The sequence below is a fragment of the Leptodactylus fuscus genome, chromosome 7, assembly GCF_031893055.1.
Source record: "Leptodactylus fuscus isolate aLepFus1 chromosome 7, aLepFus1.hap2, whole genome shotgun sequence".
NCBI lineage: Eukaryota > Metazoa > Chordata > Amphibia > Anura > Leptodactylidae > Leptodactylus > Leptodactylus fuscus.
The window spans coordinates 84,640,588-84,664,488 of NC_134271.1; the positions used below are offsets into that span (position 1 = coordinate 84,640,588).

The 23,901-nt window shown below is 40.2% G+C and overlaps 1 protein-coding gene across 1 annotated transcript in view; it reads right to left on the reverse strand.

Moving 5' to 3' along the window:
• Positions 1-2,276: 2,276 nt before the first annotated feature.
• The window catches only part of PPP4R3A (protein phosphatase 4 regulatory subunit 3A), a 38,881-nt gene continuing 17,256 nt past the window's right edge, over positions 2,277-23,901 (reverse strand). The window contains exons 5-15 of the mRNA XM_075282396.1: positions 18,828-18,905; positions 18,610-18,726; positions 16,888-17,004; positions 16,644-16,775; positions 14,982-15,084; positions 13,671-13,829; positions 12,388-12,557; positions 12,118-12,260; positions 10,674-10,864; positions 9,891-10,117; positions 2,277-3,323 (exon numbers count right to left, since the gene is read on the reverse strand). Of these exons, the coding sequence (XP_075138497.1) occupies positions 3,207-3,323; positions 9,891-10,117; positions 10,674-10,864; positions 12,118-12,260; positions 12,388-12,557; positions 13,671-13,829; positions 14,982-15,084; positions 16,644-16,775; positions 16,888-17,004; positions 18,610-18,726; positions 18,828-18,905 (1,554 nt within the window). The 3' untranslated portion in view covers positions 2,277-3,206. The remainder of the gene's footprint in view (positions 3,324-9,890; positions 10,118-10,673; positions 10,865-12,117; positions 12,261-12,387; positions 12,558-13,670; positions 13,830-14,981; positions 15,085-16,643; positions 16,776-16,887; positions 17,005-18,609; positions 18,727-18,827; positions 18,906-23,901) is intronic.

Consider the following 23,901-nt stretch of genomic DNA (forward strand, 5'->3'; position numbering starts at 1 on the left):
TAAACCACACTAGGTAATGGATGACATCTCATAGAAATTATTTGTGAGTGGCCCCAGCAGCACTGGAGAAAAGCTTTAAGACCAAGACTATTCAGAGACATGAAATGAAGAACTTAGCACGTATTCTTTTACACATAATCGATTACCATAAGAAATTCATTTGCATAAGCAAAAGTTGCACTGAAATACATCTCACGGCGTCACATCTTATGATACTATACAGTATTTATTTCATTTGGTTTCTCTTTAATAAAAGGTTATTGTTGCAGATGTGCAACAGGTTTTAACAATGAAAGTGAACTTTAGGAGGAAGGGTTTGCCAAGTGTTGAGCAGACATGGTATGTACATAGTTCACCGCTCCCTGTTAGCTCCTAGCAACATATACAAGTGCCAATAAAGTGGCCGCATCAAACAAACACTAACATTGCAACCTGAATTACTGAAGTCTCTGCCTACACTGCATACCCTGAAAAGATGAGAAACTGTCAATCAGATTTTTATAGGAATATGACAGCTTAGAATAGTGCGGCGGAAAAGTTAAAATTGTATTTTTATTGCAGTAAAATAAACTGATTGACCCTCACTTTTCCATTTGTACCAGTACAATTCAGGTGTGTGTACAAAATGTATTAAAAAAAATAAAAATAAAAAATATCGCACCTGAAATTTGGCACTTTGTCCATTAAGAAATTAAGAAGAGAATTTTATACCTGCTATGAACTGGTACAGATTCATTCCACAACTGGTGTATAATCCGCTTTATAGATCTGGAGTAAATTACATTTTCTTGGAGACTACGTGCACTTGTCGTGTCACTTTAAAGTTTAGGAAAAGTACAATAAAATGCTTCTGAAATGTAGCATGTCATTTTAGTGGCACAGCTTGTCTAAAAAATGGACACAATCAACTTTGTAAATGTGGACAACAATTTGTAATTCAGAATAAGACCATATGATAACCCAAATGTCATTTATTACCTGGGTGGTGAAGCAGTTTTTCTAAAGTCATTCACACATTCTGTACTGTACTCTGGGCCATATGAACACAGCCCGATTGGATGAAAACTGAAAAGAGTTTATGCATACGGTTACAGAAATATATTGTCCTATTTTGTAAATTCAATTTAAGTAAGTTTCTAATATATTTTGTGTTTTGATTCCTTCCCATTTTTGAGATTACTGCTAGAGTTGAGCGAGTACTGTTCGGATCAGCCGATCCGAACAGCACGCACGCATTGAAATCAATGCACGCAGCCGGCACGCGGCGGGTTAAGCGGCTGGCTGCCGTCAAACCGGAAGCACCAGGTGCTTCCATTCATTTCAATGCGTGCGTGCTGTTCGGATCGGCTGATCCAAACAGTACTCGCTCAACTCTAATTACTGCAAATCCACATTTGTGACTGAATATTTTCAGTGAAAATATTCTTATTTGCATCCACAGGCTGAAAACTCTTCCTCATGTTGTCTCGTTCCCAGCTAAAAGGCTTTGTTACAGGTATTTCCAGCCTAGGCAATCTTCTATGAGATAAACAACAGTCACACAAATCGCTCTCTCCTGCCTTACAAATGACATTGGTATTGAGTTTTATAGGCATGCAGCCTAAACAATGTTTGTTTTTCTTTCGGCAATTTTGGTCTTCTACAGGCAAAACAAGTTGAATGTACCTCCACAAATCAAACCCATGTATACTTTATCCTGGAACACCCTCTTTAAGACAAGAAAGCTACCTTTAAGGCTACATACCAACAAAAAAATGGATGAAATTGTCATTTTTTAATGTCTGTTTTACAGTGTATCACATATTTCTCTTCAGTTTTCTGGCTGTGTGTGAGTTATTAATGTATGTTTTGCAGCAGTTTTTAATTGTCAGGTTTTTGTTGTTTTTTTCTTAATTGATACATTATCAAAAAACAGACTTGCATTGGGTACAAACTTGAAAAATGACCAAAAATAGGTTTGTTTTTTTTAAACTGACATTTAAAAAAACAAAAACAAACAAAACCTGCACAGACACATGTATGTATCAATTGACTTGCTAAAAAGTCTGTTTTTCATCAATGTGTGCATGTGGTGCTACTTTACTTTTCCCTCCTGGTGACCCAAGTATATTTACTATAGTAATTCATGATAATGTGGATGACACGTTTTTGTACAATTCTGCACAAAACCAAACACTATTGTTACCATAGGGATCTGTTGTAACAAGGTTTGTGTTTTCTAGTTACATAAAGAGGCATATATACAAAGAAAAAACAGAACACTCACTAGCTGGAGATATTTGACTTAATACAGATTCCATTTTTCCAGATCCAATGCTCTGCCGCCGACAAGCAATGGAAAGCAGGTAACCATCACAAGAGGAATCATATTACATGAAAAAAATTTAATGGTCCCAAATATAGATTCAACAACTCAGCATACACCCAGGGTGGGTAAAAAGGAATATAAAATGATACAAATCATGACACGAGGTGACCACATCTAGAATTCCACTCAATTTTTTTTTTTTTTTTTTTAATCAAGATGGGGTTGAGATTTTTCCCCTACACCTTCAAAAGAAAGCTGCAGTTTAAGGGCATATCAGGGAGGGGAAGGGGAATATCGAGTTGGAAACAAAATCAGAGAAAAAAAAAAAAAAAAAAAAAAAGACTGAGGAAAAAAATGTTATAATCGGCTCACCCCACCAAGGGTTTCTTTTAAAACCTGTTATGGCAAATGTAATGACAAAAAAAAAAAAAAAAAAAAAATGTTCAGGATGTGTGAATCCTATATAGGCAGAAATGTTCCACCCAATCAGAAGTGCTGGCATCCATTGTATATGTAGCTGCAGACTTTCCTCTCCTGAATGGCGCCATCTCAGAACCTCTCTCCTCTTCTTGCTTTACGCTTCGGAGCATATGACCAGCCAATCGAGAGTTCAACAAGAAACTCCTGCCCTGTTGGCTTTTTTTTTTATTTGACTTTATTTCCTTCCCTGAGAAAAGGGCAATGTGTGGTCTGCGGGAGAGTAAAAGGCGTCTATGTCCTTTCCAAATGTCATGTCTTCCCTCCCTCGTGCTCCTGGGAATTGGCACTTATGAGCAGATATCTACATGTTGGTTTGTGTCAGACTCGCTCACAGCGCGGTGTGCCCGGCTGTGAAGGATTTTCTGTTGTTGTGGGAGATCAGTTGTTTGATGGAATTTGTCCAAACAAATTGCTGGTATTAAGAGCCAAGCCTTGCTTTCTTACTGAGTGGTAGAGTCTCTTCTTTTTCCTCCTCCTCGTCATCATCCTCTTCCTCATCGTCATCTGGATAGTCTACAAGTCCCACAAGGCCTCCCTGAAAAAACAAACAAAATAAAAAAGTAAACATACAATTAATTTAAAGCTTACCTCAAGGGTGGCCTTACACACAGCATTGTTTTCTAGAAAAATGTCACTGCTTTTTTTTAGCAAAGAAGTAGATTCAAAAGGATTGGAAACTATAAAGGAAGGATTTTCTTGATGAATCCACTCAAAGAACTGTATCAAAACATTTTCCAAAAAGGAAAAAAGAAAAGCTACAAGTGAGATCACCTACAAAGACAATTCTCACCAATCCATAGGATAGCTAATAAATGTATGCATACTGGGGAACCTAACTATTATCAGAACAGGAGTTCCCAGTCCAGTGATGGCGAACCTAAGAAACGCGTCACAGGTGACATGCATTGGCAGCTACTTATTCTGTTATTGCAATAAGCAGCTGCCGATATTTTTACTCACCTGTCCACGCTCTGGTCCTGGCTGCCCTCCGCTGTAGGCAGCACTACACTGACATCATGATGCTGAAGAAAGCTGGGACTCTATGTACAGCATCCCAGCCTTCTTCAGCGTCAGCAACAGTGCACCCTAGAGGCAGTAGAGGAAAGTGTCCAGGTCTGGAGAGTGGACAGGTGAGTAAAAAGTAATAGCCACTACACTGTGTGGTGGTGGGGAGGTAACAGGGTGTCATATAATGTGGGTGAGCTTTACAAAAAAAAGGAGTCATATACCGTGTGTGTGTGTGTGTGTGTGTGTGTGTGTTTGTGAGGGGGTATGAAAGGTGTCAAATTGTGTGAGGGCCATAAATAGAGGTATCATATGCTGTATGTTCAGGAAGGGTGTTTTAAAGGGGCTCTATCAGCTATTCAGGCACCGCTAAAGTTATATTAAACTACCCCCCCACCCCCCCGTTTTAAAATAACCTAAAAAAAGAATGTGCTCTACTTACGCATCGTGCACGCTGGGCGGGCATTCAGGGTGCGCCGTCTTCTTCATCCACGCCTCTTCTTCCTCCGATGTCCTCGGGTCCCGTCTTCCTCCGGCGATCGCGAATGGACATTGATTAAAAAAAAAAAATAGCCTGGGCGCATGCGCAGTAGCCGTAGTAGAAGCCGCATGCTACTGCGCATGCGCCCAGGCCATTTTTTTTTTATCAATGTCCGTTCGCGAGCGCCGGAGGAAGACGGGACCCGAGGACATCAGAGGAAGAAGAGGCGTGGGTGAAGATGAAGACACACACCCTGAATGCCCGCCCAGTCTGCACGATGCGTAAGTAGATCACATTCTTTTTTAGGTTATTATTTTAAAACGGGAAGGGGGGGGGGGTAGTTTAATATAACTTTTACGGTGCCTGAATAGCCTTTTTAAAGGCTATTTACGCATATGTGGGGCTCTATCAGCATGATTTTGCTGATAGAGCCCCTAAAAAAAAAAAAAAAAAAAAAAAAGGGGGGGGGGGGTTTGATATACTGTGGGGGTAAGAATATGGGGTCAACGTGTGAAGGCTAAAAAAGGAGGTCATATGTCATGTGATGGGCCAGGAGAATGGGCTCATATACCATGTGATGAACCAGAAATGCATATACCGGATTTTTCGGCGTACAAGACGACCCCCAACTTTTCCAGTTAAAATCTAGAGTTTGGGATATACTCACCGTATAAGACTACTCCTCTTCTGTGGGGTACCTCTTTTTAATGCATACTTACCCCATGGCATACTCTTTAATGCTTTTTTTATTTGCTTTCCAGTCCCGAATAGAGATGAGCTCCATAGGAATGAATGGAAGCGGCCGACGCCGGCACTTAACCCCTTGGTGTACGGCCGCTTCCATTCATTCCTATGGAGCGAGGTATTCGAAACTATAGTTTTGAATACTATTCACTCATCTCTAGTCTCGACCCAATCTTCTATGTAAAGGAGGGTTCACACTTCCGCCGGAAACTGGACAGGCGGCGGCTTGCCAGCGGTCTGCTTTACAACCCATTCATTTGAATGGTTGAATGGGTTGTAAAGCAAACCGCCGATGTCCGTATGCGGCCTCTCCACCTGGATAACCTTTTTTATTTTTGCACAGACAATCTGGCAGGGCCAGATTTTCCGTAGATATACCATTTTGGGGAATGTCTATTGCTTAGATCACCTTTTATTTAAATCAGAGGCCAAACAGTGAAAGAAAAAGGGGGTTTGGCACTTTTGATTTTGACATTCACCATACAGGAAAAATATTTTATAAGTAGTCCGGGCATTTTCGGACATAGGGGTAACTAATATGTATATGTATCACAGTAGTTTTCTGCTTTTATACGTATTCTAGGGAAAGGAAGTGATTTAGAACTTTTTTTTTTTAACTATTTTTATTAGCCCCCACCAAGGGGGCTTGAACCTGCAATCATTTGATTGCAAGTCCCCATAGGGGTCATTCCGTGTCAAGTGAACCAATGATTTTTCCCTCTATATTTTTAATTCTTTTGAGATTTTGTTATTTGGTAATAGTGTGTCAGAGAATGCAAAATGTGAAGAAAAAAAAATTCTAGATTTTTTTTTTGATTTTTTAATTGATTTTCAGAGTTCAGAAAAAGTGCGAATTTCTGTGTTGCCTGCCGTTACATTCCTCCTCATAACTTAGGCTAGAAAAAAGATAGAGAAACAAAATAAACGCCATTCTACTCAGAACTATACAGGCTTTCACCAAATATGACACAAGAGTATCTTTGTTAATATTTTACCCATGTGAACGCAAAATTTTAAAACGCATTTCCGAAAAAAACGTTTTATTTAAAAAAATTTAAAAAAATGCACCTGGGCCTGCAATGCCCTTAGCCACATCTGTACCAAAATTCAAATTGGGATCGCGATGGGATAATATTTTAAAATATAACTATTACAGTGTCATTCCGAAAATCTTGAATTCAGATCTGTTCAGCCTGTGGTCTAAAAGTGTGGGGTCTATATGTGAGATATGTACAGAGAATGATCCACCTCACAAAATGTTAATGTTAACTAGTGTCAGACTAGCAGTATACAGGTCCTGTAATAGGACACTAGAGTGGGACCATGTATCTCAGAGGTGTGTTTCTGGTAGGACACTTATTGTAGTTCACCTCAGATAACCACAAGAAGGGAGGTTCCAATCTTCATGTTTGATGCATGTCCCTTATTATTAAAGGTAGAGCAGAGTAATTAATACAGAAGTCATGTTGTTATGTTCTCATATTGCATTGCTCAGTATATGTTGATGCAGTCACTGATGTAAGGAATGACTGAGGACTTGATGCTAATGTACAATTACTAGGTAGTATGGAAGGACACTTATTGTAGTGCACCTCAGATAACAAGAAGAAGGGAGGTCCTAATCTCCATGTTTGATGCATGTCCCTTATTATTACAGATGAATGTTAATAAAGAATATAACCCCCCACCACCACCACACCAGTGTCAACTGATTAGGTGTGCAACATATACCGTATTTTACGGACTATAAGGCGCACTGGACTATAAGCCGCATTGCCCATGAGCGCCTTATAGTCCGTCTCGGTTCATATATAAGGCGCACCGGACTATAAGCCGCAGTCCGGTGCGCATTATATCTTATTGAAAGCGGCGGCAGGCAGACTTTGCCAGCGGCCGCTTAACCCCCCGCGTGCCAGCCGCTTCTATTGGAAGCACTCGGCAGGCGAGGAGGGGCTCTATCAGCAAAATCATGCTGATAGAGCCCAACCGTAAACGTTAGATTAAACTACCACCCCCCCGTTTTAAAATAAAAGCCTGAAACAGAATGTGAAACTTACCGAGCGGTGCAGGGTGGGCGGGCATTCAGGCCTCCTCTTCCTCCGATGTTCCGTCCTCCTCCGGCGCTCGCAAGCTGATAATGGCCAGGGCACATGCGCAGTAGAAGCATTATGATATTGCGCATGCGCCCAGGCCATTATCAGCGAGCGCCGGAGGAGAAGGACGGAACATCGGAGGCAGAGGAGGCCTGAATGCCCGCCCGCCCGCCCTGCACCGCTGGGTAAGTTTCACGTTCTGTTTCAGCGTGACAGCAGGGCTGCCGGACACTTCCTATTCATTTCTATGGGAGCAGGCATGCGAGCGCTCCCCATAGAAATGAATGGACTGCTTTTTTCCATTCATTTCTATAGGGAGCGCTCGCATGCCGGCTCCCATAGAAATGAATGGGAAGTGTCTGTCCATTCATTTCTATGGGGAGCGCTCGCATGCCTGCTCCCATAGAAATGAATATGAAGTGTCCGGCAGCCCTGCTGTAACGCCGGCGTGTACGGCTGTGATACACGCCGGCGTTCGGTAGTGTGAATGCACCCTTACGGTGCCTTTTATGTATGTATGGAAGCGGCACGCAGTCTTTGCCGCCGCTTCCATCCATATATAAGCCACACCGGACTATAAGCCGCACTTACGATTTCTGAGGAAATCGTAGGTTTTTATGTGCGCCTTATAGTCCGGAAAATACGGTAATTACCAAATAATGTATAATTATATATAAAAAAATAAATGTCCTATTAATTGTTTGATTAGTTCATATTTTATAGAATGAGGATTTATCTACTGGACTATTTTTCTTAATAAATTACATGTTTAGTGATATAATAAAAAACAATTGTTACATGTAGAAATAGGTGTTATAAATATTGGTTCTTGTACTCTTGTTAACATATAATTAGGATGAGACTATTTAGAAAATCGCACTTGAGGATATGAGCAGCTTTTTTCTTTCGGTTTGTTCAATGCATTCAGGTTGAAAATGCTGAACAAGCTGTGTTCTGATGATAAGATGTATTTGTTCTGGCACTTACAGTATTTGTTTTTTTATGTTTTTTTATTGTTGCATATAAATGTTGAATTCAGCAAGTTGTAATTTGAAAAGAAAAAAGGAAGAAGCCACACAAACATAAAATCAGATAATTCAAGGCTTAAAATAAAAAAAAAAAAAAAAAAAAAAAAAAAAATTGATCCCAATTTGGTCCCAAGTTGAAAACCTGTACAAATATAATCAAGAACACAAGTAACACAAATGCATTTTTTCACAATTTTAAAACATACAATTGCGCATCGAAATTTTGAATTTGATTTCTCCAAAACAAAATATAAAGAAACATCGTCTTGTGACATATCAAATGAAAGCCGGTACCGCTCTGAGAAAAATGATGCCTCCCCCACCACTTTATCTTAATTCTAGCCCGAGTTATGTTAAAAAATGTAAAGCCATACCAGGCCAAAATTCACACTTTTTCAAAACTTTAGAAGTCTATAAAAAATTAACTGATGAAGAAAAAAAAATTCAAAACTTTTTATTTGTAATTAACTTAAGTTGTACTTCATAAAAAAAATCTAAAGACGTCAGGTAAAAAAAATATTCCTATTTGGATCACTTGATATGGAATGACCCATAGACGGCAATACAAGTGTATTGCCGTTTATGGGAGATTCTGTACATTACTAGCTGCGATAGTAATATTGCTATAACAGGTTGCTATGGCAGCAGAGCGGTCGCCATTAGCTTTATGGGCCCCTTCACACGGAGCATACGCTGGCTGATTCTGAACGTGTAAATGTTCCGAATCAGCGGCGTTTAAAATAGATCCCATTGCTCTCTATGGGAGCCAGCACACGTGCGCTCCCCATAGAAATCAATGGAAAAAAGCAGCCCATTCATTTCTATGGGGAGCGCACGTATGCCGGCTCCCACAGAAAGCAATGGGATCTGTTTTAAACGCCGCTGATTCAGAACGTTTACATGTTCAGAATCAGCCAGCGTATCCTCCGTGTGAAGGGGCTCTATACCCGGCAGATGCCGTGGAGGCCGGAGCTGCAGCATCGCTCCACTCCTGCCGCTGCAGGAAGCCAGCGGCGGCAGGATGGTTGTGATCCCGCTCCTCCACCCCCTGCCCCACCGTATAAGACGACCTTTAACTTTTCAGAAAAGTTATAGGGGTTAAAAAGTAGTCTTATACATCGGAAAATACGGTAATATAAATAAATATATCAAAAATATAACTATTTTGTTACTAGAGATATAAATACCACAAAATTATGGACATTTGTAGATGTGACGCGCACCCGAGTTAAGCTAGGTTTTTTTCTTACAAATTTTGACACACCAAGCTTAAAAGGTTAGCGATCATTGAATCTAGTCCTAGACTGCTCCTCAGCACACAACACTAGTGAGGAGGAATTTAGATCAGTAGCCAAGCATGTGCACTGCCACTCTTCTAAATATCTATGGACTGAAGACTTATTTGGACTTAGTAGAAAAATTCTTTCAACTTATTAACAGTAAGAAAAAACCCAGAAGAACTGCAAGCAGGCTGTGTCTGCCTCCCACAAACGCAAGGCTAAAGCTGGTTAGCTTAGTATCTGAGAAGAGGGTATAGCCTTTTGTTTCTAGATTTCTCATGTCAGCCTCCTAGCTGACAGGCCTATACCCATGGTGCAGTGTCCTACAATGATATACAGAAGAGATGAGAGTTATGAAGACACTGCACTACACATGATGTGACAAACTTTGCCAACAATTGCTAAACGTATTGGTCTGACAACTCTAAGTAACTCACTGGATCTCGCATTTGTCATCACTAACATTAATACCTTTGTAGTAATAGCTGCCGTCTGGGGTGTGCTTTTGGAAACTGATCCAGGGGAACCAGGAGAGCCAGGAGATCCAGGAGAACTTGGTGAACCCGGTAAGCTGCTTGCTGAAGACTGGCTGGTGAGGTTTGTCTTTGTCCCTCCAGAAAAGGAAAGTTTAAAACTTGAACTCTGACGGCCAGCGAGATTGGTCTTTAGAAGAACCTCTTTCTCTTCACTTTCCTTCACTGCAGAGCAAGAAAGACAAAATGATGGTAAAAGAATGGTCATAAAACAAGTGGTATTATAAGGCTGCAGCCACACAGATACCATTATCAGAGTTGACAAAAATGAGTCTCATAACACTGTATGAGTGGACCCTTACAGTGCCCTGTATAGGTGTGGAGGCCAAACTTGGCACTCTGCCACTCACAAGGTTTGTGAACTTAGCCTAAAGCTGACTCGATGTATATCCCTTTCCAAATGCTGTTTGAAAAATGTATTAACCTCCCCTTTACAGCTATGGTTAGCAAGAATATTGGAGATCAACGATTACCTGACAAGCTGTTCTGCTGCAGGATCAGACCACCACTTATTTGGTCAGCATTTGGGAAATGAACTAAAAGATCCTTTCTCCAGAGCATCACTGTCTACTTCAGACTAGTGCAACTATGCTAGAGAAATGGAACCTCACATCTCAATGCCCTGTCTGACCTCACCATGTAAAGCATTCTTTGCCAGGTTGAAAGTTAATAACACATAGACCAAATGATGAATATATAACCCAGTGGATGAAATATTTACATTTCTTTCTCTCCATGAACTTGCTGATGGGATCCATGAGATCATCACTGTTCTTTATTTTGTCAGAAGGTAGCACCATTGGATCTCCATCCTCCAGGTCATCCTCATCAGTGTTAAACCACATTTCCTCCTCATCCTCTATAGAACGAGCATCTCTCCGGTACCTGTGATTTCTGAGGATGGACCGCATGCTGTAGAGCAAAACAAACACTAAAGCATTAAGTGTCTCACTTATTTCAGATGTCAAAAATAGGTCAAAGGGCAAAGATCAGCTGAACAGGTCAAAAGCTGAGAAGGACAAAGCATTTAAATGGCTACATCAAAAAAATGGCGTTGTGTATACCAAGTATTGTTAATGCATCTTGAAGAGATAAATTAAGGTGCTTAAAATCTCCAATAACATGAAATATTTGTGGTTTAGGCGGAGACCCCACGTTGAAGAAACGCAGCTTTTTTTGTTGTTGCGGATTTTGCTGAGGTTTTTATAGCCAAAGCCAAAAATGGCTTTGGCCAAGAAAGGAAATATAAAGGAAGTTCTTACACTTCTCTCTCCTGCTCAATCCACTCCTGACTTTGGCTCCTAAAAAAACGCAGCAAAATCTGCAACAAAAAAACTGCTTTCTGCAACGATGGGCCTCAGCCTAAAGAGGTTTTCTGGGCTTCTGATGACCTGTCCTAAAAATAGGCCATCCATATGAGATTGATGGGGGTCCAATACCCAGAATTCCCCACCATCAAGTAAAGTCATCAATCTTTGAGTCTACTTAAAGGGACAGAAATTGGTTTTAGGAGTTTGTTACATCATTCCAGGAGTTGTCGATAACAACCTTAAAAGAATTCAACCCCAAAAATGCCTTGGGACATGGGCAGGAAGTTTATTCCTGCTACTCCTCTTCACTGCCTTATGCTGTGCAAGTTGGATCAAACAAAGTACAAGTCAAAAGAGAAAGCAACAGAGAGAAAAAAAAAAAAGGACAACGCAAGTCACTACTAAACATTACTCAGTAATAATAATACATTTTATTTATATACTGCCAATATATTCCGCAGCACTTTACAAATTGTAGGGTTCAAGTAAAGACAAAATGAAACATTACATAGTAATAATTCACACAATGGGACTCAGTACTCAATGGGGCAGATTTAATGTACGCCAGTTTTATGTAGTACAAGACATAAAAACTCACATTTGTTTGAACAAATTAGTCTTTTTTCATTTCTATGTAATCCTTGACTCTTCAAAAAAGGAGGCATGGTGGGATCATGCAGGGGGCAGAGTCATCAGCCCCACCACATTTAGCATTGTGTATGGCCTGGTAAAGGGTACACCTCATTTACGTTTTATGCCAAGACATACCCTCTGCCAAGTCACAGGTTAATAGGTGGTGTTAATAACGTCAGTCTTTCTATATCTGTCCCAATAACATCACTCTCTGATACAAACCTGTCAAGTTTAGGGTTGTCTTGTCTTTCACGTTGCTGATCATATCGCAATTTAAGTCCCTTGAATGTCTGTACATAATCCACATCCTCTAGAGCTTTCCAGTAATTTTCAATGATATGAGCTGTTAATGATTTGATATCCTCCTGTAAGAGATAGGAATTGTTCAATGTAGGAAAGGAATACATGAAAATATGACTACTCTATAATTCAGAAGTACCATGGTTCATTATATTTTTACATTGTACTGATCAAATAAAACACAATACTCACCACTCGGACATATTCAAAAATCTCAATAATGGCAGAGTTTAAAAGGTTATACCGAGACCCATTATTGAGAAATGCTTTAACCACAGGCTCAAACAGGAAGCTTTTCACTATATATCTGTTGTAGAACTCATCCTTCAGACCAACTATTTTCCTCATGAACCGCAGGGCACCTGCAATAGAAACACGGCTATATTAAAGAACGTCCAATGACAGAACATACAGTATCATTTTTAATACCAAAGAGGATGCCACAATCAACAGAAGCAGCATAAATAGAAAACCTGGCAAATCATTAGAGTGAGTTTAGTGATCCAGCTGCATTTTCAGCAATACAGACTAAGGACACAGTGTCCGTCATCATTAGAGATGAGCGAGTACTGTTCGGATCATCCGATCCGAACAGCACGCTCCATAGAAATGAATGGATGCACCTGGTACTTTCGCTTTGACGTTGGCCGGCCGCTTAACCCCCCCGCGTGCCGGCTACGTCCATTCATTTCTATGCGAGCGTGCTGTTCGGATCGGCTGATCCGAACAGTACTCGCTCATCTCTAGTCATCATCAAAAGCAGTAGCAAATTTGGGATTAAAGGGATTCTATCATTAAAAAAAAAAAAAAAAAAAATTTTCTTCAACTAAAACCATGTAGGAATAGCCTTTAGAAAGGCTATTCCTCTCTTACCTTTATTTTGAAGGTCTGCGCCACCATTTTTGAATTTTTCTTCTTTATGCTAATTGTGCTTAGAAAACACAGGCGGCGTTCCCCTGTGCTCTCAGTACAGCGTTTTTAGCCATCTCAGTGTTACCTCTACCTTTTGCTCCTAATGTGTCTCCTCTTCACATACGAGACCGCTGAAAAATGGGCAACGGAACAGCCGACCGCACGTTCTGCCGCCATTCTGTGGTGGTCTCGTGTAAGAGACCATCACAAAATGGCCAACAGAACAGCCGACTGTGCATATTCCGTCACCATTTCATGATGGTCTCATATAAGAAGAGGAAACACACAAGGAGCAGAAGACAGAGGCAACACTGGAATGGATAACAACGCTGTACTGAGAGCACAGGGGGACGTCGTCTGTGTTTTCTGAGCACAATTAACATAAAGAAGAAAGATTCAAAAACAGCAGCACAGACCTTCAAAATAAAGATAAGAGAAGAATAGCCTTTCTAAAGGCTATTCCTACATGGTTTTAGTTTAAAAACTGTTTTTTTCCCCATTATAGAATCCATTTAATGTAGCGAATAACAAAAGATCAGAACTTGAGTCTCTGAGGTACTCACATAGAGCCAGGAAAGAGTGCATCGAGGACATAAGTACCAGCACTCTGCGCAGTATGTCCTTGTTGATGATGTAGTTCTTTATATGATATGTGTGATGTTCAACACAGAACGTCAAAAGCTCCAAGATCAGTGCCAACAACTGAGCAGTCTGGAAATCATCTGAAAGTGAATTACAAATTATTATGTGGAAAAGCAGATGATCCTAGCAAGTAAAGTCTACACATCATCAAACAAACTGCCTAGGATAATAGAAAAGTGAACTTTTTTTTATTAAATATACTTTACACTTTGTGCCTCAAACACCAGTAAAAAAAAACAAAACAAAAAAACCCCAAAATAAAATGTTTATAGTATTGTTGGAGAAAGTAACGACAAGCAGAGCTGGGCAATTATGACCTAAATCAAAATAATTGCGATTAATTGGGCATTTTATTTTGATGACGATCAATGGCAATTGTTTAGGCCACGGCCCTTAAAACACACTGCAACAGGTATGAGAGTGTGTTGGGTTCTCCCGGCGGTTTTATTCAGACCGACCACATCCAAACTGGAACTGCTGTTATACTCTGGGGTCTCTTTAGATAGTGTAACTAAACTCCCCTCTGGCTCCGTTGCTGCCCCTGGTTTTCTTCAGATCCGCTGAATAACATCAGGGACCAGTGAGGCCTATAATTGGATTTCAGTAGTACGTGGCATTGCGACGCAAAGAAATATGACTGACATCTTTGTATGACAATGTCATGTTACTGTTGATGCTGAGACTCAGTGGTACTCAGTGGTCCTTGACGTTATTCAGGAGCCTAGAAAAAGATGAAGACCAGCACTGGAGCCCAGGGGATGTGAATAACAATTTTTTCCCATATTTACTCACCTCATCCTGGCCTCCACTAATTATACTCTGGGGTCTGAAGCAGTTCTGGCTCGGACGTGTTCAGCCAAAAACGAAACGGACGGAAAAGTCTCACAAATAATGTAATAACCAAACCGAAATAACCAATATGAGTTTGGGGTTATCCGGATTGATGGTCGGTTTTGATTATTGACAGGTTTGTTAAACTTAATCTTATTAATTTGCCAATGGAATCCATGTTTATAAAACTACCTGGATGCAGATCTTTCTCTATTATAGGGATCATTGTACACACGCCCAGAAAAAAAAAATATTAAAGTAACCCCACAGGCCACACAACCAAAGTGTTAACAAAATACAGTGGATGTCTTAAGAGCACCCATTTGTATTGGCCACTTTCTCTCCATTGGCTACCATATATGAAGAGAGATATCTGATAATACCCCTTTGGTCTTGCTGACCTTTACTGGGTTTCTCCTCTGTAGTGTTAGCCAGTAATGGAGCAGTGAGGACGTGCATGCAATGCTTGTAGAAGAAGCCCAAGAATTCAGTCTTCTCTGTTTTCTATGAAAATAAAACAAAAAGGTTTGTTCCCAATGTGCAATATGAATGAGTGCAACAATGAGCACAACAGCCTTAAACTTCACACTCTTGAACACAAACAGGGTACAATACAAAGTAATGCTAGGTTCACACTAGCGTTCACCTGTCCGTTCTGAGCTTTCCGTCTTCTGCATGCCAGAAGTCGGAAAGCTCAGACCGGGTCCGGTCGTGAGCGGCGGTGAGCGTTTTATGCTCTCCGCCGCGAAACCGGAGTTTTTAATCCGGACACAGAGTACTGCATGTCCGACTCTGTGTCCGGATTATAAAACCTGGTTTCGCGGCGGAGAGCCTAAAACGCTCACCGCCGCTCACGGCCGGACAGCTTTCTCACCCATTCAAATGAATAGGTGAGAAAGACTCCTACAGGTTTCCGTCTCCTGCCTCTGTTTTAGGCAGGAAACGGAAACCTGAACTACGGAGAGGAGAACACAGATGTGAACGAGCCCTAATGCAAATGTACAAGAAAAAGGAGGTACACTATATGTTGCTAAATGGTTTGGCCATCTTCTATCTGCTATTAAGAAATAGCAGTAACAAACCCAGAAATCAGCACCCAACCAATGGATGGAAGAAGAAATCTTGATGCAGGGCACAGTGCTCCACAGATGATCATCAAAGAATCTTTATTTACAATTCAAACAAAAACACACAACGCCAAGTATGGCATTTCGGGGCAAACCCCTTTTCTCAAGTTTTGGAATAGATCCTACTGTGGATGGAGGGGACATAAGGCTAAATATTATTTTGTACCATCCAGCATTGTATGCTGGGGCATAGCCATGACGACAGTACATGTCTGTGCAGTACAGACATGTACATGACACATAACAAATGACAAATAACGATGACAAAAATAAACAAAATTATGCATTCCGCAAAGCCTCATACACGGAAATATACTAAAGTTACCGGCATATGGCGACCCCAAGAATTTTCTATTTTTAATTTTTGGCAACGTTTTGGATTTCTGTGAAGGTGTTAAAAAGTATGACAAAAACAATTTAAATGTGGCATTCCCGTAACTATTCCAACCGAAAGAATTCAGGCAACCTGTCAATTTGGCTGCACAGTGAATGCTTTACAAATCAAGCTACAACGAAAGTTGCACAAGCACAGATTTTCTCCAATTCTACTCCATTCTAAGTTTTTTTTTCCAGCTTCCAGTATGGAATATGGTAACATTGCAAGCCACAATTTGTCGCCCTCATACAGCTCTGTGTGAATGAACAAATAAATCTATGGTTTGTGGAAAGCAAGGAAGTAATAAACTAAAATTGAACAATGGCTGCTATAGGAATAGGTTAATGTCTGCAAATCTAACTAGAATTATGTTAATGGGAATAACCCTTTAATGGCAGGAAGAAGGTGACCAACTCATTTAAATCAGATTTATTATTATTAAGTGCTAAAAAGCCCCTAGAGATAAATATGTAGCATAACATGAACCCTATACCAGTTATACATAGACTACCTACACACACATCCCCACAAAATCTGGAAATAATTGAGCATTTTCTTACACTTGTAGTTGCCAGCATGTTATCTGGATCTACCAAAGTCCTCAGTAGCCCTGTTAGCTGCACGGCTCCTCCCAGCTCAGGATCAGTGTCGCAAATCATATGTTCAATGATTAAGTTAATCAGCAAGATGTCCTTTTTTATACATATAAAAAAAAAAAAAAATATGTACATTTTTTTTACAGGTTCATTAATGGTACATTGAAATAAATCTCCATTTGCAAGTGAATTCAAAAATTGTACTTACATCATCGTTTTGCTGCGACTCCTGCATTACAAACTCCCGCACCATGGATGGGTTGTACTCCACAAGGTAGGAGAAGATATCGGTGGCCGCACTGCGGACTTGTGTATCGTCCATGCCCTGAAAATGACAATGAAAGTACTAAAACACAATATAAAGGTAACATCTAGAGCTTAATAACATTTGCCAAGAAGAACAATTTGCCTGCCTATAAATCAGAACTGGTGTCAGACAGCAACCTTTGTCCAACAGCTATCAGAGGTGCATGGCCCGCTTATGATCAACACAGGGTCAAACAGAACCATCAAGTGAGTGAGATATAAGTGCAGTAACCAGGTAAGGCGCTGTGCTCCTGGGCAGTACACGGTCTACTGAGCTATACTTAGTTCTCATGCATGGTGGGACCAACAGTCAGCTGATCGGCAGGGGTGTCAGAAGCCAATCCCTGACACAGACCAACAGTAACTTTTCCTGAATACTCCTTTAACATACATTGCAACTCCTGCTCCGACTCCTTCATAAATGACCAACAGTCATGATCTGTCAGAAACAATATGAAAGTAAATTTGCAGTGAACAATACCATACGATATTGAAATGGTTTTATTTTGGAGATGGAGTCAGTCTCTAACTTTTTTCTAATTTTGACACCATTCAAAACTGATCTTGACTCTGAGTTATTGACATTTTCCATGACATGTTTATAACCAGATGCTAAAAACCTGTACAGTCCTAATACTTCTCAATCCTTAGGGTTTGTCACAATTCCAGTACTGTACTGAATACCAAGCAGAGTACAGTATATTACATACATCTGTTGTAAAACTTCAGCAGTCCTAAATTATATATTTGTTTTCTAGCTTCTTAATATTAAAGGGAGTCTGTCAGCATAAAAATCTGTATTAAACTAATGACAGTACTTTGTAGAGTGGCTTCTACACTTTCCAAAAACGCCTCTCTTCTTCTGCATAGCAGCTCCAATTTCAGGAAAATCAACATTTTATTCTAAGACAACTCCCTGAAAAGGGCTTTAGGCTAAGGCCCCATGTAGTGAGCTGTAGCCAAAAAGCACTGCTGAAAAGCCTAAGGTGGAAACACCAAGTTTTGGTTTTTTTAACAGCGCTTTTAATATAAAGTCCGCAGTGTTGCTCTGCAGACTTTCTGCCTCTATTATTTCTATATGGAAAACGTCAGTGTTTAGATTGATATATTTGACATGCTGTGATTTACAAAAATGTAATGGTTTTTGAACTTGTATGCATTTCGGCTACAGATATTTTTCAGCAATATGTGGATGGGATTAGCCAGAATCCCATCCACTTTTCAGGTACTATAAAACACAGCATTTTTTGATATGGCCAAATTGCAGCATTTGCACAACCTAGGCACAGCATTAAGGGCGCTTCTTCTCCTACTGGGGCTCCACTCTCTACTCTAGATAACTGTTCCTAACTTTAAAATATTGTTTCCATTAACTGACAGCAAGCAGAGATCTTAAACCTGGAGAACGGAAGTACAAAAAATATTACTAAATAGAGAAAGTCTGCTACCATTTAACAGTGCAAGTACAATGTATTAGGCTGGAGTCTAGGATGGATAGTTCACACTATAAGCAGCTCATTCAGAATATACATGGTTATGGATGAACGACTCCATATATGTTTTAAAATTCAATGGTAAATAAAACAATGTAATACCAAAATGGCACTGAACAACATTTACTTACAAGAATGACTTCTAGGGCAGGCAAGATTCCCATATTAGACAAGGTTTTGAAGAAAGCATCTCTGTTCTGAGGTTGTAATGTTTGGGAGAAAGCGCAAAACTCTTTCAGGAAGTTCACCTGAAGAGCAGAAGAGAACATGAGTGACACACATAGTAGGTGAGGAATCATTAGTACGGTGTGGAGCGTTTCACTATACGATTTGCAATAGCTATGCATACCAGTTCTTGACGCTTCTCATCATCTGTTGCTTCATCTGTGAGATGCGCAAATAATTCTGTTAGAAACTTTTCATCCTCCTAAAGTGGAAAACAGGTGTTAGCAGCTTGCAGAGTAACTGTGTGTAGCAGTTTGCGCATCAATTCAAAACTTCAATTTGGTCACTGGAAGTCATATACTAGATATACAGTCAGAAGCAGGTGCGCTTTACTCATGGTGAAGGGAGCGAGGCTGCAGTTTTAGGTGCCTCTACACTGTACGGTTTGTAAAGTGTATAGAGCCAACTATACTGTAGCGGTGGTGCCTTGAACTGCAACGCTGGTCGCATTTCATTTAAATGGGTGCAGGGCTGCTTCTGGCCACTGGCAATATGACTTTAAATAATGTTACCTTTTTCCTCTGGGTTGTTATGGCTCTGGAGGTACCATCTTATTTCTTTAAAAAAAATGTACCAGTTGAATCTTGATCCTCACCAAAGGAGGTTTACCTAAAAAGTGTCATTGTACACGACCATATCCCCACAGTGGGCTTCAAGCAACCATAAGGAAAAATTGAATCAAATATATTCCAAAAGCTGAGCAGTAATTTTTGGGTTAGAATGACTCAGGATAGGGCATCAGTGTGTGATCTTTGGGGGTTCAACACTGTTCTGGCTCTAGGCCTCCAGACTCTAGGCCCTGGTAATGAAGCAGTGGGCGCAGAGTGTGCAGCTGCGCCTATTCAAGTAACAGGAGCAGTGATGCAGCCCCATTTACCATATAGCGTTGGTTCTGGGGAACTGCACACTCTCCCCGTCCACTGCTGTAACTTCTGCCGCTTAGTGGGTTCCTGAAAAGCTGATATGCACAGAGTCTGGGTCCACAGGATAGGTTATCACTATAAAAGAAGTACAGATGACCCATTTAGTGAATAATAAAAATAATTTGGTTGGCAATCTCCATTAGGATATGAAAATGCAGCACTCTGACAGGAAACAATTAAAGAAGACTACAAATGAATAGAAGAGAAATAATACTGCATAGTAATACTGATATTGAGAACTTAAATAGTGAAGATGATGTGGCTCACAGGAGCTTACACTCTTAAAGGAGTTGTCCCATCACAAGGATCCTATCTATACTGCTAATTTATGTGGATTTAAGACTTTTCCTAAATGCATTGCTTTATCCAAACTGCTTTGTTTGGCCGCTATCTTAATTTATTCACTTCATTGTTTACACTCCGTTTCTGTGGCCCTTGGGATTATCTGCTCATTTGTCAAGTGATGTAGCTGCCTGCTCTTAGAGGGGGAGGGAGGGGCTGGGAGCAGCTCTGAGCTGTTTGTGTCTTTTAAGTAGCGGAGCTTCTCAGAGAGCTCTGGGATTTCTGAGCTCTTATCAGTTGGTTTAATTGAATTTGGCTGAGAAGGGCTGAGATAGGGAGTCCATTACCTCTGTATGTAATGCAAGCTGACTCAAATAAAGCTCTGCTACATCAGCTTCACACTGTGGTAATTCATTTATAACCAATCCCGTGCAAGTGAAACCCCGCCCACCTATGTGCCAAGAGAAGCAGGAAGTGAAGAGAGCACAACAGCCTGCAGGTTAGTGAACAAGCGTCATGGGAATATCCCTTTAATGCTCTTTAAATATTACCACCACCTAAACAACATCAATGCAGAAGTTAGGACCAAGTGACGGAAGAATGCTAGGGTGAATACAGATGGACACCCAAAGGTGTAATTTAATGTCTGTTGCTCTCATCCTGTGACAGATGAAAGCCATAGACATTGAATAATGGTAGAGTGAACCTAGCCTAGCATTTCAGCACTGCTCAAGTAATGCATCTCAGCCAACAAATGTACATAGACTGGTTGTTGGGCTGGTAGAGGTGCAGATAACATTGTGGAAGTGATCACTGCAGAAATAATACTTCAATCTGAAAATTCAGTATGTGTACAGCGCATGATGTTGGGTTTTAGTCCAATGCATTTGAATATGTACAGTACCAGGATAAAGCTCATGCAATCTAGCAGAGGCAGGTCAGGACAGCCAGGGACTCCCACCTACAAGACAGAAGGGGTTTGTATATACTTCTGCCTTCTTTGCAGTCTATATAGCGTTCAGGGTGCTGCTTTGACCTGTAACCTCCTACAGATGGCCCCTATACAGTGATTATGGGGAATATGCAAATCTGTTTTCCAGGATGTAATTAGGAAAACAGTGGCTTTGTACGCTGCCTCTTAGGACAGCCCCTTAACATCATGCATGACATTTTCGATAATCCTAATAACATGATGTGGGGTTATTGCTAAACCAGTACATCCAGGAATGGATCCTTTTGGAATAGATATACTGGTTTGGCAATAATCCAGCATCATGTTATTAGGCTTATTGAAAAAGTCATGCATGATGGTAAGGGGGCTGTCCTGAGAGGCAGCAAACAGAGGCACTGTATTCCTAATTACATCCTGAGAAACAGATCTGCATATATTCCCCATAATCTCTTAGTGGAGCGAAAATGGCTTTGTAAGTCTCCATACGGCTGCAAAGGTGCCCACTCCTCAAGGAGTGTTATTATCCCCTGACCCAGTTACAGTGAGAAATTGAAAAATTAAAATCTGTGCAAATTATTTTAAAAATACATAAATTAAATAACCATAATCACACTGTTCACTCAAGATCACACATATCAAAATGGCCAAAACACTATAGGGAACTCATTATAAAATTTGTGTTAATTTAAAAAGTACTAATATAAATTGAAAATAAATAAATAAAATAAATAAGGTAAAAAGATTAAAGTTGATGTCCGGGAGTAGTTGTCCTTGGTGCCCCCAAGCTCTGTTAAAAATAGCCCTGTGAGTTACGGGAAAAATTGTGCAACACTTATTTTGGTAACAACAGAAATACAACTGCTAGGGCTTCTGAATCATAACATGCAAAAAAATAAATAAATAGTCATTGAAGCCCATTGTAGAACAAGAAGAAAAAAAAATATAGTAAAAACTACAATACTGACATAGCAATGTTGGGAAAAAAAAAAAAATATATATATATATATATATATATATATATATATATATATATATATATATATATATATATATATATATATATATACACACACACACATACATACACACACATACACACAGTATATATATGTATTGCTGGGCATTATGTAAGTGCAAAATCTGAATGTATGATCACACAGGATTGTCAGTGATTTTGAGGTAGATTCTGTCTCCCACTATATTCAATAGGTGACAGAAATCAAGACAAGGCTCTGGGGGGGGGGGGGGGGAAGGAGCACCCTGCTTTTTCTTCCCGTGGCTGATCAGCTGCAGAACCTGTGGTGCAAGACACTCAGCTGACTAACCCCATTTACCTAGGAGGATCAGTGTTTGAAAGCTTTCCACCATGGTTAACCAGAGGTTCAGCACATGGAGAGGAAACAGAGGTGACAGTCTGCCTTTATTCCTCTTCATTTTCCACCATGTTAACAGTCCCTAAAGTCTCTATTGCTTTGTGTTCCCCCTGCTCAGAGTACAGCACCATCATCCCCAATATCCCGCCTCCTCCTGCTGTTACACGCCCCTTCATGTGAAGGCATCCTCCTCCTCTTACTCTTCCCTACGTCACTAGCAGCACTCAAGTACAGCACATGCAAATCCCACACATGCACTGTACTCTAGGCCAGAGTACCCAAAGTGAAGAATAAGAGGAAGATGCCTTCACATGAAGGGGCATGTAAGAAAGCAGGAGGAGGCGGAATAGTGGGGATGACGGTGCTGTGCTCTGTGAAGAGGGGGAACACTCCCTGAGCTCCGAGCACAGAATTAGCATATAAGAATATAGTGTTTTATTCAAAAACAGCGTTGAGTACAGATGAAGACAAGTAGAGATAGAATAGGCTTCTAAAGGCTATTCCAACATGTCATTAGTGCAATCTGACTAAACCAAATGATAGACTTTCTGTAATGTCACTATATTTTGACAGTGGTAAGTTTTTTATATTTCCGTATACAGGGATGCATAGGGCATTTTATTTTATTTTTTTTTTAGCAAGGCCAGGTGTATTAGTTATACCACTTTGGGGAATGTTCATTGCTTTTATTATTATTATTTTTTTTTTCATTCAAATTTTTATTAGAAGTGAAACAGCTAAAAAAACGGAGGCTCAGAACTTTAGATTTTTTCCCACTGTGGCATTCACTGTACAGGAAAAATATTTTTATAAGTTTGTAGACCTGATGTTTTCAGACTCAGGGATACCTCATGTGTATGTGTTTCACAGTAATTTTTTAGTTTTATATTCTAGGGAAAGTGGGGGGGATTTGAACTTAGGGTTAGTTCACATGTAAATAACGTGTGGCTTATTTTGGCACTGGAAAAAAAAAAGCTTCCTAATTAGGAAGCTTTTTTTTTTTTTTTTTTTTACCTTGCCAAGCTTTTTTTGGAGCTTTTTTTTTTTTTGTAAAAACAGCTTCCAAAAAAAGCCAGGCTGTTTTCCCCTCCCATAAAGTGAAAGGGCTGAAAAAACAGCTAGCGTTTTTTTCCGTATATTTTTTTTGCAAAAAAAGAGCGTTGCTTATTTTTGCAAAAAACCACGCGGTTTTAGCCTCCCATTCACTTCTATTGCTTTCTTCAGGCGGAAAACGCCTGAAGAAAGGTCATGTCGCTTCTTTTTCTGCTAGCAGAAAAAAAAAAAAAAATCTAGCTGTTCACGAAATTCGCTGTCAAAATCAGCCTCTCTGCCCCCGTGTAAACTAGCCCTCAGTTTAAAATTAAAAAAAAAAAAAAACGAGAAAAAACCCATAAACTATTAGCTACTCCAACATTTTTTGGCTTCAACTTTTTTTTGGGGGAAAATCCCTTTAAGTCTAAGGCCCCACAGGACGACCCGGGCCTTGGGCAGAGCAGACTGCACACGCTCACAGGCCACGAGAAAATGGTCGCTTACAATACCGTGCAAGCGGCCATTTTCTCATTTTCTTTGTGTTAGGAAGGTAGGACTAGAATAACCTTTCTAAAAGCTCACAGATGGGGCGTATCATTGAAATCAGAGAATCAGGATGGCCATTTTAACTAAATG